Source organism: Nyctibius grandis, chromosome 5, assembly GCF_013368605.1.
Source record: "Nyctibius grandis isolate bNycGra1 chromosome 5, bNycGra1.pri, whole genome shotgun sequence".
In the NCBI taxonomy this organism is placed as follows: domain Eukaryota; kingdom Metazoa; phylum Chordata; class Aves; order Nyctibiiformes; family Nyctibiidae; genus Nyctibius; species Nyctibius grandis.
The window spans coordinates 46,989,423-47,002,188 of NC_090662.1; the positions used below are offsets into that span (position 1 = coordinate 46,989,423).

Consider the following 12,766-nt stretch of genomic DNA (forward strand, 5'->3'; position numbering starts at 1 on the left):
GAAATAACAGATTGGCATCATCAGTCACATTTGTGTTCCCTGTGCATTTATCGGTCTTTGTTTGTTGAAAGTACTGAATCATCCCTCTTAAGTAAAACACATAATCAGTTTTTTTTCAGTTAGTCACCACACCATGAAAACTTTTTTGGTGATTCCTATGCTCCTTGGAAAAAGACATTTGAGAATCTCAGGGATCAGTACTGCCGTGCCTGTTTTCTTGGCACCTCAGGGGAGCTCCAGCGGTTGTCCAGGTGCTACTCCTGGAGAGTTCAGTACCTAGAATTAGGGGCCTCAGAAGTCAGCACAGTGAGCTGGAAGTCACCTACACTAGCAGTGGAAAATACCAGGTCAAGGCAACATGTCATTTTTTTCAGAGACTCAGTTACCTACTGTTGGGCTACTGGGAGGCAAATAATCTCTCACACACGAGAGATTTAATGTCTTCTAATGTTAACTAACCTTTTCTCACAAGAGAGAAGGTCTTCCTAACCATCTCAGGAGGCATGTGGGAAATCCATATCCAATTCATTCCCCTCTCTAAGTGAATTTGAACCTGTGTCTTCAATGTCTTAAGCAAGTACTCTTACCACTTGTGCCTCTGGCTTGTGTTGGGAGTGCAACACTCATTTCTGCATAAATAATAACTATATGGTTGGCCACAGAGCATAAGATCACCTGTTAGTTGGGTGGTTTGCTTGAAAGGGAAAGACTCGTCTGACCTAGGTAATGTAAACCACATAAAGATCAGTTGGTACAGGCCGCCTCCACTTTTTTGAAGCCTATTTCATTATTTTGCTCACTTGTTAGAGCAGTCACTGGCAGGGAAGATGTATTGGTTTAAATATCCTCAGAAGAGAGAAGAACTGCACGCTGGCTTCTCACCCGCCTGAGTAGCCCCGTGACCATGGAGGTGTTAAGCAAGACAATAGCTTTTCTGGGTAGAGCTGAGTGTGGAAAGTGTACTTTCAGGGGCCTGCCAGTTTCAATGACCATAATTAAAATAGTCTGGAAATACATCCTTTTGTGGCTTGTAAGAGAGGTCTAGTATGAGTTAGGTGACATGCTACTTGCAGTTTAAAAGTGTAAATGGGCTTAAATGGCCTGGGCCAAATTGGGAGCAGCCTGTTTATTAGCTGAGAGCATGGTACGGGTTTTGAGACTCTCTATCTTGGATTTTGATAGCAACTGTACTGGAGAGAAGTCTAGGAGCCAAGGTCTACATTACAACTAAAGTTGTGTGCTTGGTTTGTATTGACTTGGCACCAACAAAGATGAAACTAGACAAGGTGAGACAGTAGGAATAGTGACTTGGATGCATAACTAGCCCTTTTAGAGTTTCTTCATGCCCCACAGCATGTACAGTTGTCTATAGACTCTAGGAATGAAAAAAATGGGGAATCCAGTGGGGCCTAATTCCTGTTGATTTTAATGAAAGCTGGTCTGTGTGCTTGTGAAAAATCTCAGAACAAGCATCAGAGACCCAGAGGCAAAAAAAAAGTCAATCAAATTGAGCCTCTCTGGCAATTTAGGCAACAAATGTCTTGATTTCCAAATAGGGACAGGACTGGGGAACTGGAATGGGCACCTCCAAGTTATCAGATCTGAGCTTTGGCATGGTTAGGTGCATTCTGTAGGTACTTGGCCATTTTGCCTTCTAATCCTAAATCAGTTTTGTAAGGTAGATATTTAAATACTTTAATACTTTAAAAAGTGTTGCAGTTTAGCAGTTTCATATTTTGTGCTTTTTTGAGAAGTTTTATTAAAATGACTTTATAGCTCTTTACTTCAGTATATAGCCTTGGTTTAAAAGCTGTAATTATGGACTTTGGTCATGCGCCAATATATTTTGGAATTAGTTGTAAAATACTATATTTAGAAGTGATCTCATTATGGTTACTGAAGTGATTTCATCATTAGAAAAACACATTTTAAATGTTATTTAGACAAGGGAGATCATGGAGGGAAAGGTGCCTAATAGGAATACATCTATGCCATTTAAAATGGGCTAAACATAACATTTTCAACAATTCAATAGCGAATATGGACTCTGACTCTTAAGGGGAAGAAACTGATGTCTTGAAAGGTAGTGGGAGAACACCACTGGGAAGTCAAACCCTGTTGCTACAGGCAGATCAAGAATGTGTTTTGCCCCTTTCAAGAAAGACCGCTTCCATAGGTAGCAATGTCTTCAGGCCCTTTCAGTCCAAAGAATGCTTAATCATGCCAAGGAAACTGCTAATCCAAGTGTTTATTAGCAGAGGTGGTGCTTTCTACTAGCACCTGTTGGGTTTTGCAGTGCAGCTGTTCCTTTAATATATGGTAAAAAGGCAAAGAGATGCTCACATTTCTCTGTAGGTTTAAGCCAGAGACCATGAGGTGAAAATCATCTCAGAGTTAATCATCTGAGCTAGCTGTTCTTACATCTTTGTAGAGCAAGGAAAAGGGTCTTTTGTTTACAATGCTCATTGTACTTATGATTAACACCAAAAAAAAAAAAAAATCCAATAGTAACTAGCCCCCAAGCTTTTAGGTACAGCAGGCAACTTTTTTTGGTACCATAAAATAGTAGTCTCATGCTTACTTTTTATATCTGTGATTGTACCATGCATCTAAAACATAAATGTTTATTTGGGGAGGTACCACCAACATTAAAAGTGAGTATATTGCAAACAGCAACACTTAAACAACATTTTGGCATCTAGAAGTACTTGCTTCAGGATATTGCCTTTTATCATGCGTGCTCTGGGGAGAGAGAGTCTTGAGTTTGATGTACACTTTTGTCATCAGCAACTATATAAATACTTTAGTGCCTGTTGGAATCGTCTCTTTCTCTGGCTCAGTGAATTGTGCAATCTTGTAAGGGAATAGACTCTATAAATATATACACCTCATGAGCCTGGTCTTGCAGATATGCTTAAAAGAGCCATTTACTTTTAAAAGATAATCCTGTTACAAGCACTGAAATTAATCATTCTAGTAAGAAATCCAGATTGTACATGTATTTAAAGCTTTAAATTTAAAAACCTGATGCTTGAGAATAAAAGATTTTTTCTGGAAGAAATGTGTCTCGGGGCAGTTCTTCCTCCAATTCAGGAAACTCACACTGGAACAAGGAGCTGTGTGTATTTACCATGGGATAGAAAGGAATCAGGAAAAGAACTGTATGTTCATCTTTAAAAATAAAGCTCCCTGAGGAGAAGCATTTACAGTTTAGTAAAATCAGCCCAAGGCTGTGAACATCTTGGGTGCTGTTGGAGAAGAACACCACTCCACCAAAGGAATAGCTGTTTGTGCTTTTGTGACAAATAACAATTACCTGATGGAGAGAAATGCAGCCATGTGCACGCACACGCAAATGCCTGGCTTGAGCATCACCTCCCAGCGTGCCCCAGTCTTAAGTGAATGGAAAACTGTCTATGAGCTGTGACAGATGGGCTCGCGCAGATTTTGTGGGAATGGTGTAACCCTGTTTGCCAGAGGTCACCGTTCCTACAGCAGAAGTGGCACTCCAACACGAGCCCAGTCGCAGGCAGTGCCGGTGTGTCAGAGCCCCAGGACAGTGGGTTTATACTTCTTTCCAGCTCTCCTGAGCATGCAGCCAGTTTTCTTGACTCCTATAGAAATGTATATAATATACACCCTATATACATACTTAGGTGTGTGCACACACACACACGAGCCCACAGGCATATACGTATATAGCAACTGTAAGGGCTATCCTCTGAATTTATCTGAAAATAACTGATTAGCATGCTGGATGGGTGGGTAAGAGATTTTTAGAAGCAGAAAAGCAATTAACAGAATAAGAGTACGACATTACAAATGTTAACTTGGGGTGGAGCCGTTTCTGAATTTTACCTAATTTTTACTTACTTGCTTAAACAATAATGATGTTAAATTGCACTACTGCTGACTTAGCTTACCTTAAGATCTCACATTTAGCACTACAGACTTCTAGCAGTCTGATTCTTCAATAACAACAAAAAATAATTCATAGCTTGTTAATCTGTTAAAGGAAAAAAAAAATCAACCCTGATTCCCATATGAAGCTCTTCACAGAACAGGGGCAAATTTCAAGTTAACAGGGAGGTTGTGAACTTAATTTCATTTGGAAGGCTCACAAGAAGCAAAGAGAAAAGTTTGAATTTGCTTCTCGCTGGGGGAACCTGCTCTGGCTGTCACACACCCCCTTCATGGAGTCTCCATTGTCATTATCTGTCCCAAGATTTATCCCTGCCCACCTTGCCCTTCCTGTCACGCTCACTGGGTTTTCTCTATCTCGTTGTAGAAAGTGCAAATTGTTGTGACTGTTTTGGACTATGACAAGATTGGCAAGAACGATGCCATTGGGAAAGTCTTTGTGGGCTACAACAGCACCGGAGCGGAGCTGCGGCACTGGTCAGACATGTTGGCCAACCCCCGGCGGCCCATTGCACAGTGGCACACCTTACAGCCCGAGGAGGAGGTAGATGCCATGCTGGCAGTCAAGAAGTAAATTAAATTAAATTAAATTATGAAGAAGAGAAAGAAGAAGCAGCCTTTCTGCATTTGCCCACATAGTGCTCTTTAGCCAGTATCTGTAAATACCTCAGTAATATGGGTCCTTTCATTTCCAGCCATGTGTTCCTGACAGATCAGTTGTACTTTTAAATTCCCATTTTAATTTGCACAAATTTAAATGTAGAGAGCCCTCTAAAGGCGCTTCATTTCACCACTGCCCCCCCAGATCTACTCTTCTTTTAAGCAATATGATGTGTAGATAGAGCATGACAGAAATGATTTATTGTATCACACAGTTGTATATATACACCAGTATGCTGAGAATTTATTTCTAGTTTGTGTATTTGTATGTTGTAAGCGTTTCCTAATCTGTGTATATCTAGATGTTTTTAATAAGATGTTCTATTTTAAATTATGTAAATTGACTGAGATATAGGAGAGCTGATAATATATTATAGGGTATCTATTGTATCGTCTGCATTCCAGAAAAAAAAAAATCCAACTTGTAAGGCACTAGTAGTGTTACACTGACATCTTAAAGGACAACTTAAATCTGAGCTTTCAACTGGACCATCCTAATAACACGCTATGCGTCCACAGGGAATCTTGGAGGGGCAAATCCAATTGGGTAGACTTCTTTCGCAGGCAACTTAGCATGATCTGAGCAGCTCCATGGCTGACCTCAAGGACATGTAGCCAGGATATACTTTTTTTGTATATATTCCAAAGCAAACACATAACAGACTGAAATGGCTTTAGATTGAAAGTTGAGGAAGCAGTTCCATAGGAGGCAACGATTTCATCTAACATACGAAGTAAGACCATTGCAGAGGTTGTGCAGGGAGGGAGGGAAGGGAGTGGGGAGATGCAGCAGTAGCGAAATGCTGCCATGAAAACAAGAGTAGCTCTCCGTTATCACCTTTATACAAAATTTGCATACTGTGAATTCCATCCACAATTTCACATTATAATGAGTTTGCACATTAGACTTTGTAACAAAATATTTTATTATACTAACTCAGATTAGAAGGAATGCAGAATATTTTTTAGACACAGCCGTGTGAGTTTATTATACAAAATAGTTTCATGGTAAATAGACAGTATTGTAATCCCATCAGAAGATGACAAAATTTAGCCATAGTTCTAAATGCACTTCAAAGTAAGCCAAAAGAGAACAGCTAGTGACCTTTTATATACTATTTATACTTAAGTTTTAATTTGTCCTTTAAAAAAAAAGTGAAAACAAAGAACAAGTTCTAGAAAACTGAAGCAACCTCTTCTGTATACTAGATGCTCGTTTCAGGAGGAGTTTTTAAATGTTTTCAATGTTATTATGTAGTAAATGGCACTATTATGAAGCTATTAGTCATTCCATAAGAGTCTTGAAAGACTGCTCTGTGTATCACTGTGACTGCCGTGTGTGCTTAGAAATGTAGTTTTTCTCAGTGGACAGCAATCAATTTATTCCGTAGTGATATTGTAATAATACTGCCATTCCCTTCTACTGCACTGCCGAAGGAATGCATAGCACAAGCAGTTCTAATTATTATGGACCAATTTAGAACTGGAGAGCTATGCAGGGGACAAGGATGCTATACTGAATGGGTTGACCATGCAGCATTTTGTCAAGCCCTGTGAAATACTCTACATTTCCAACCTCCCTCACCTTCGTTCCCCGCCGCTTTACTGTAGATAGTCATCTTAACGGCTAGCCAGCATGTCATCTCAGCTTGTACCATCTCATCAAGTCATTTAGGGCATCACTTCTATCTCATGTAACCGTCCTTTGAGGCCCCTCGCTTATCTTTCCAAGCTGTGAATATATTTATAATGCTTTGAAGAGTTCATTATTTTCAGCAATGCAAACTACCCCAGAAATGTGGGAATGCTTTACCTTTTGGAGGGAGGCATAAGAATTAACCATTAATGTTCTTATCAATTGTATCTAACAGAAATAATTGAAAACAAAGAGCAAAGATGAATGTAATCAGAGAATGGCGTACTGAAAACCAAGTTCCACAGCCTCCCTCAAGGCTCTGCTTCTGCGAGAGGTAGGACAGCCTGAGAGGTCGGGGCAGTGATGGCCAAGCACCAATGTTTTCAGTACGTTGAGGTTAAAAGAAGCAGCAAAGAAGTGGGAGGAGAATAAAAGTCTGGATCTCTCCCCACCTCCAAAAGTGAGAACAGCAAGACCCATTTTCTTTCTTTTTTACATGAAACATGGAAAAAACACAAGTGAGACATTTTCTGATAGAAACAGGCACATACATGCAAAGCATCAAGCTGGAATACTTTAAAATCTTAACCTTAAGGACCAAACCCCACCAAAGAGAAGAAGTAGACAGTCAGCTTTCCAGAATAAGAGCTTCATGGTCTCCAGCTTTCAGTTGTTCATTCAAGATAGCTGCAGGTTCAAACTGCCAGGACTGACTCCTTGTGTTAAGGTATTCTTAATGCTTTCTCTTCCTACACTGCCAGACTGAACGTCACCGTAGAACTGGTTTGTAAGGTACGATGATTCTCAGAGACTGAACCTGCCATGTGACCAAGATGACATTTTCATCCTCAAAGAAGCCACATGTACCTTTCTGACAAAGCTGTGTGAAGTATTAGAATCTGATGCTGTAGAAAGATCCTAGTTGCCTTTGTGTATATTTACTGCCTGCTTGAGTGTTTCTCTGTGTGGGTTTTCTCTGTATCTTGTAGAAATGTTTGGAGTGTTTTATCCTGCCATATCGCTCGTGGCCCGCGAGCTGACAACTTTAGCTGTATTTTACCTTCATTTTTGATGAGGTGGTTTATATTTTGTTTCACTTTGTGTAGTGACTTCCCACAGTAGAGTTTTCCAATTGTCATTAAAATAACATACATATTACACAGATATTCAATAAAAATGTTTTATTTCCTGTTGATGTTCTAGTGTTTCTCTTTTGATCTAGAATTTTGAAAAGACATTTCACTCTGGGACTTCAGCACAATCATAAACTTCGAAGTATTGCAAGTGTAATAGCACAGCACTTTTCAAGGGGCTGTGAAAAGCTACTTTCGTCAGTGTGGTCCACTGTAAGACAGGCGCGGCCAGCAGTGCTCTAGTAGATGAATCCTCCACCTCTATTGCAGATGAAGGACTATTACCCTGTTTTTTCCCAAGGACCCTGATAACTTACCTCCAAAAACATCATTCTTTATCAAAACATGGACTAGTTTCTATACCACAACAAAAACTCCAAGTAGTTACCTACGCATCAGAACTCTTCAAGCCAATTGCATTAGGTCCATGGTTGATGTTTTCATTTGGAGATGGTATGTTTTAACCTACATTCAAGAGCTACTTCTAAGCTAGCCATAAAATCAAGCCTCTTCTATACTAAAGATCATTGAATAAGAGCTTAAACTGTATAGGGGGCGGGGGAAGGAGACGGTGTGGGAGGAAGTGAATCCACAAATAAAAAGTGATTGAAAAACATTGTGCTATGAAACAATTTAAGTTCCCGAGCCTATGAGGAGAAACAGCTCAAAAACAAACAAACAAAACACCCAAAAAAAAAAACCCCACACCTCAAAAAACCCCAAACCTGTAGCCATATTTGTTTTATGTAACCATTTTCCACAGCAATGCCCTCACCCTTGCCTTTTCCCCAGTCCAAAAAGAAATATCCCCATTCCTTTCAGGAACCACACTGTGGTAATTACTGATATGCACCAGTTTAACCACAGCCATTGCTTACACAAGGCCTGACTGAGAGTTAGAGCTAATTGTAAGGATTTTCAGGGTTGACCCTTTTCCCACTGCTCAGAAAGTGCCATCCAGAGTTTTTAAATGCTTTTTTTTTTTTTTATATATGCCGTCTAGAGTCAGTGAGCACCAAATAGACTGATGCTGCTCTCAGCGAGCAAGAGTAGGCCAGCATTTCCTGGTGAGCCTGGTGACTTGGAGAGACATTACTTTTCCAAAACTGTGAATGACTGGAGTCTCTGTGGCTTTACAGATCTGCTGTGAGGTGATGCCTGCTTGGTCTGCAAGAGCTGAGGTAACACTCCTGTGGTGCAATGTAGTTCCCCATAGATACAGACAGCTACCTCATTATTAAGGTATGCGATGATGCTGCTCCCTTCTTTGCCATCTAAGCTGTTGCATCATCAGACCAAGCACATACTTCCCTAAGAGCAGCAGTTTGCTTAAGAGCAGACTCAAATCTATTAAAGTCAATAAATAAAAATACTTTGATCCAGGTTCTATATGGATCAGCCATTTTTGCAGATCTTGAGAATACCAAAATGACATCTTTGTCAATCAAAAACAGTTCTTCCAACAGGTCTAATCAGTTAAAGCCAGTTGGTACAACTAATGTAAGGAAAAAAATGCTTCATATAATAGCTGTCAGTCTAAGTGGGGAAAGCAGCAAAAATTACCAGTTTTATTCAGCTCATTTAACCCCTAATCAACTGTCAAGAAAAACATTCTTCCCAACTGACAGACTGTTACCAAAGCAAAGGATCTACGTCTCTTGATCACTTTTCACATCATGAGTCAATGAAAGTTAATTGCCTGTTAGTTATGCAAAGCAAGAATTAGAACATTGTATTTTCTGATTACTCTAACAGTCAATTCCCTTATTTATTTATGCATCAGCATTTTTCACTCCAGGCTGCCAGTTCAGTTTCTTATACACATACTGTCCTGCTTTTCAGAACATACATCTACCAAATTCAGGTCCCTGTTTTCAGTGTGTGTTCAGACACTGTTATTCATTCCGGCATTAAAGAAAGTGTAGAAATGGGTTTTTCTATACATACCACAAGAATTTTTACCCAGTCTTAGTTATATTTACCTTACATGCAGTAAATTCCAGTTCTGTTGAATATCTTTATCAATGAGCTAGACAAAGGGATCAAGTGCACCCTCAGTAAGTTCACAGATGACACCAAGTTGGGCAGGAGTGTTGATCTGCTTGAGGGTAGAAAGGCTCTGCAGAGGGATCTGGCCAGACTGGATCGATGGGCTGAGGCCAACTGTGTGAGATTCAACAAGGCAAAGTGTCAGGTCCTACACTTGAGTCACAACAACCCCATGCAGCGCTACAGTCTTGGGGAAGAGAGGCTGGAAAGCTGCCTGGCGGAAAAGGACCTGTGGGTGTTGATCGGTGGCCAGCTGAACATGAGCCAGCAGTGTGCCCAGGTGGCCAAGAAGGCCAACAGCGTCCTGGCTTGTATCAGAAATAGTGTGGCCAGCAGGACTAGGGAAATGATCGTCCCCCTGTACTCAGCACTGGTGAGGCCACACCTCAAATACTGTGTTCAGTTTTGGGCCCCTCACTACAAGAAAGAAAGACATTGAGGTGCTGGAGCAAGTCCAAACAAGAGCAACGAAGCTGGTGGAGGGTCTAGAGCACAAGTCTTATGACGAGTGGCTGAGGGAAATGGGGTTGCTTAGCCTGGACAAAAGGAGGCTCAGGGGAGGCCTTATTGCTGTACAAATACCTGAAAGGAGGTTGTAGCAAGGTGGGTGTCAGTCTCTTCTTCCAAGTAACAAGTGATAGGATGAGAGGAAAGGGCCTCAGGTTGCACCAGGGGAGGTTTAGATTGGATATCACGGAAAGTTTCTTCACTGAAAGGGTTATCAAGCATTGGAACAGGCTGCCCAGGGAAGTGGTGGAGTCACCATCCCTGGAGATATTTAAAAGAGGAGTAGATGTGGTGCTTGGGGACATGGTTTAGTGATGGACCTGGCAGTGCTAGGTTAATGGTTGGATTCAATGATCTTAAAGGTCCTTTCCAACCTAAATGATTCTATGATTCTAAATTCTTTTATATTCAATATAGAGAATAGTTTTAATATTGCACCAAAAAAGTAGTTCCAAAAGTATGTGACAAACTAGTACAGAGAACACTTCAAGTCTATGTGGTACTTTGTGTGCTACACCTGCAGCAATATTTTCAGACACAAGAGCCATGTGAAGAAATTTATTTCAAGATTATGCCATATTTAGCATAAAAGAAGTTCTACAGACTAGTGAATGATCTAGACATCCTTAATGGAGCTTATGAATAGGCCAAATAAGTTGGGGAAGTGAAGAGAGTTCTTCCAGGCTTTTGGGGTGAAGGTGGAGGGTAGTATAGTCTTTTTGTTGTATGCATGCACTGTGCAATAACATACTGAGATTTTGAACAGCCATTTAGACCGAAAAAACCCCAAACCAAACCAAAAGACTTTCATCTTCTGACAGAACCAGTCTCATCAGTCTGACAGCTCACATTTAATTTCAGTCAACCGTTTCATATCTTTGTACACTCTTTCATTACTTACAACAAGGAAAGCACGCACTAGGCAATGCACTGTTATACACCAAATAGAGCCAACATCAGTTTTTTCTCATGAACAAAAGTGGCAAAATATTCTCTGCTCCGCTAATCAAAATTATCCCATGATCCTGCACAAACCTCCCTAATTTTGCTCGCATTCTCCCAGAGCCCAGGGACAGTTCTCTCCTTGTATTTATTGTATTCACATACTTGTACCTTAGCCTAGAAGATTTCGTGTCTCTTTCCTAAGAAGCAGCAGTGCCCACTGGCACCAAGAGGTTGTTCCAAAACCCTGATGTGGATCTGTCATTGAAGAGTTCCAGATTGGGCTTAGGCTATATTTGTCTTCTCCCTTGGACCATTCATCACAAGGAGGAGGATCTCTGGCTGTAAATCCTGATTGAAAGCCTGACAGGTTGGAACCTGGAATGCAACGCTGAAGTCAATTATTTCGCACTTAGTCAGAAACATTGTCATCCACTCATTCTGGTGAAAGACAGACTCTGAGGCTCAGTAGCTTCTATCCTGCTCAAGATGGTTTTTTTCTTCATGAAACTGGCAATATTATTAAACTAATTTTTTTTGGAGATAGTTTCTGTGACATTCACAGAGTCAAAACAGCTTTCATCTATTTTCTTTCTTTCAGATACAAAGTTGCCTCTATTGTTTAACTCAGGAATTTCTAAGACAGCTCTTCAAAGTTAATAATAAGTGGCTAATTGTTTAATTGGCTTTAACTCCTTGCTTCATCAAACTTCTTAAGAGTTCCACTCACTCCCCTCCAACCATACACCATGATCTGACACTCACTGATACACAAAAGCCCTGATAGAAGGCTACCGAGGAAATTAAGTAATCAGAGTGACTGATTATAGAGTCCTTTTCAGATTAAATGGTCAAATTTCAACATAGTGTAAGATTAAGGGTGGGGTGCTAAGAGGTTCATTGCTGCAGATGAATATTTATTAATGATCTAAAAAACGGATGAACGAGTTGACAAAATTTATCTGTGGAGTAAAATTGTTTCAGCTGGAACAGATGTAAATTATGAGGCCATCTCTGATTTCATATATTAAGAATCAAGTACCCAGACGGGCACTTCAACTCAAATGTTATTGATCACCCAAATATTCTGGAGAGATTTGTGAACAGTAGTACAAAAACGTCTGTAAAGATGATCTCAAATGAGAAGAGAAGGTAGGAGAGCTGGTCAAGCCATTGAGGTAAATAAAGGCAGAACCTCTTTTTTGTACAGGAATTGCTGACAGAAAAAATAGATTTGTCTTCTCAGTAGTCTCTAAGAACGTAATGAAAGCTTATGATGAAGTGGAAGTACACAAATGATCTTCAAATTACTATCCTCATATACATATTTAGACTTCATATGTGTTATCTGGAATACACTGTTGTAGATATACTTCACAGATCCACAGAACATGTCTACGTGTCCCAGCGCAGCACTGTGTACAGATGCCAGGATGCTTCCTGACTTCACTAAGGGCATTTCTTCATTACAGGATCTCCTGGCACTGAGACATATCACCCTCCATAGAAATGTCTCAAAGTGCTTTTCAAAGGTCAAACTAACCCTTTAAAAATACCTATTGGAAAACTGGAAAATACTACCCCGTTAAAAGCTGTCCTATGATCTGATACAAAGTAAAAAGCTCTTCATGGCAGCTGAATCAGGTAAGTCTTTGTAGCTCAAACACAGGGTATAAAAAGGAATTGAGAGAGTCGTTGGCAGGAAGAAGTTGTGAAAAGTAAATCTAAAAAGAGCCAGTCTTGAGGGAAACAGAAGACATTTATGGACATTATATAAATGAACAGAAAAATAAATGTGGGGCAAATGAAAAATATGTATCCTAGCTATAGACTTCTCCTATACTAGAGAAAAAGTAACTAGCTACAGATTTGTACCAGAGCGAAGACGAGTCCTACCTAGACCACATACTGCCTTGTG

General features: G+C 40.2%; 1 protein-coding gene across 1 annotated transcript in view; it reads left to right on the plus strand.

Annotated features, from left to right (window-relative positions):
- The window catches only part of SYT1 (synaptotagmin 1), a 289,650-nt gene extending 285,155 nt beyond the window's left edge, over nucleotides 1-4,495 (plus strand). Inside the window, exon 10 of the mRNA XM_068401570.1 lies at nucleotides 4,289-4,495. Within this exon, the coding sequence (XP_068257671.1) occupies nucleotides 4,289-4,495 (207 nt within the window). The remainder of the gene's footprint in view (nucleotides 1-4,288) is intronic.
- The last annotated feature ends 8,271 nt before the right edge of the window (nucleotides 4,496-12,766 follow it).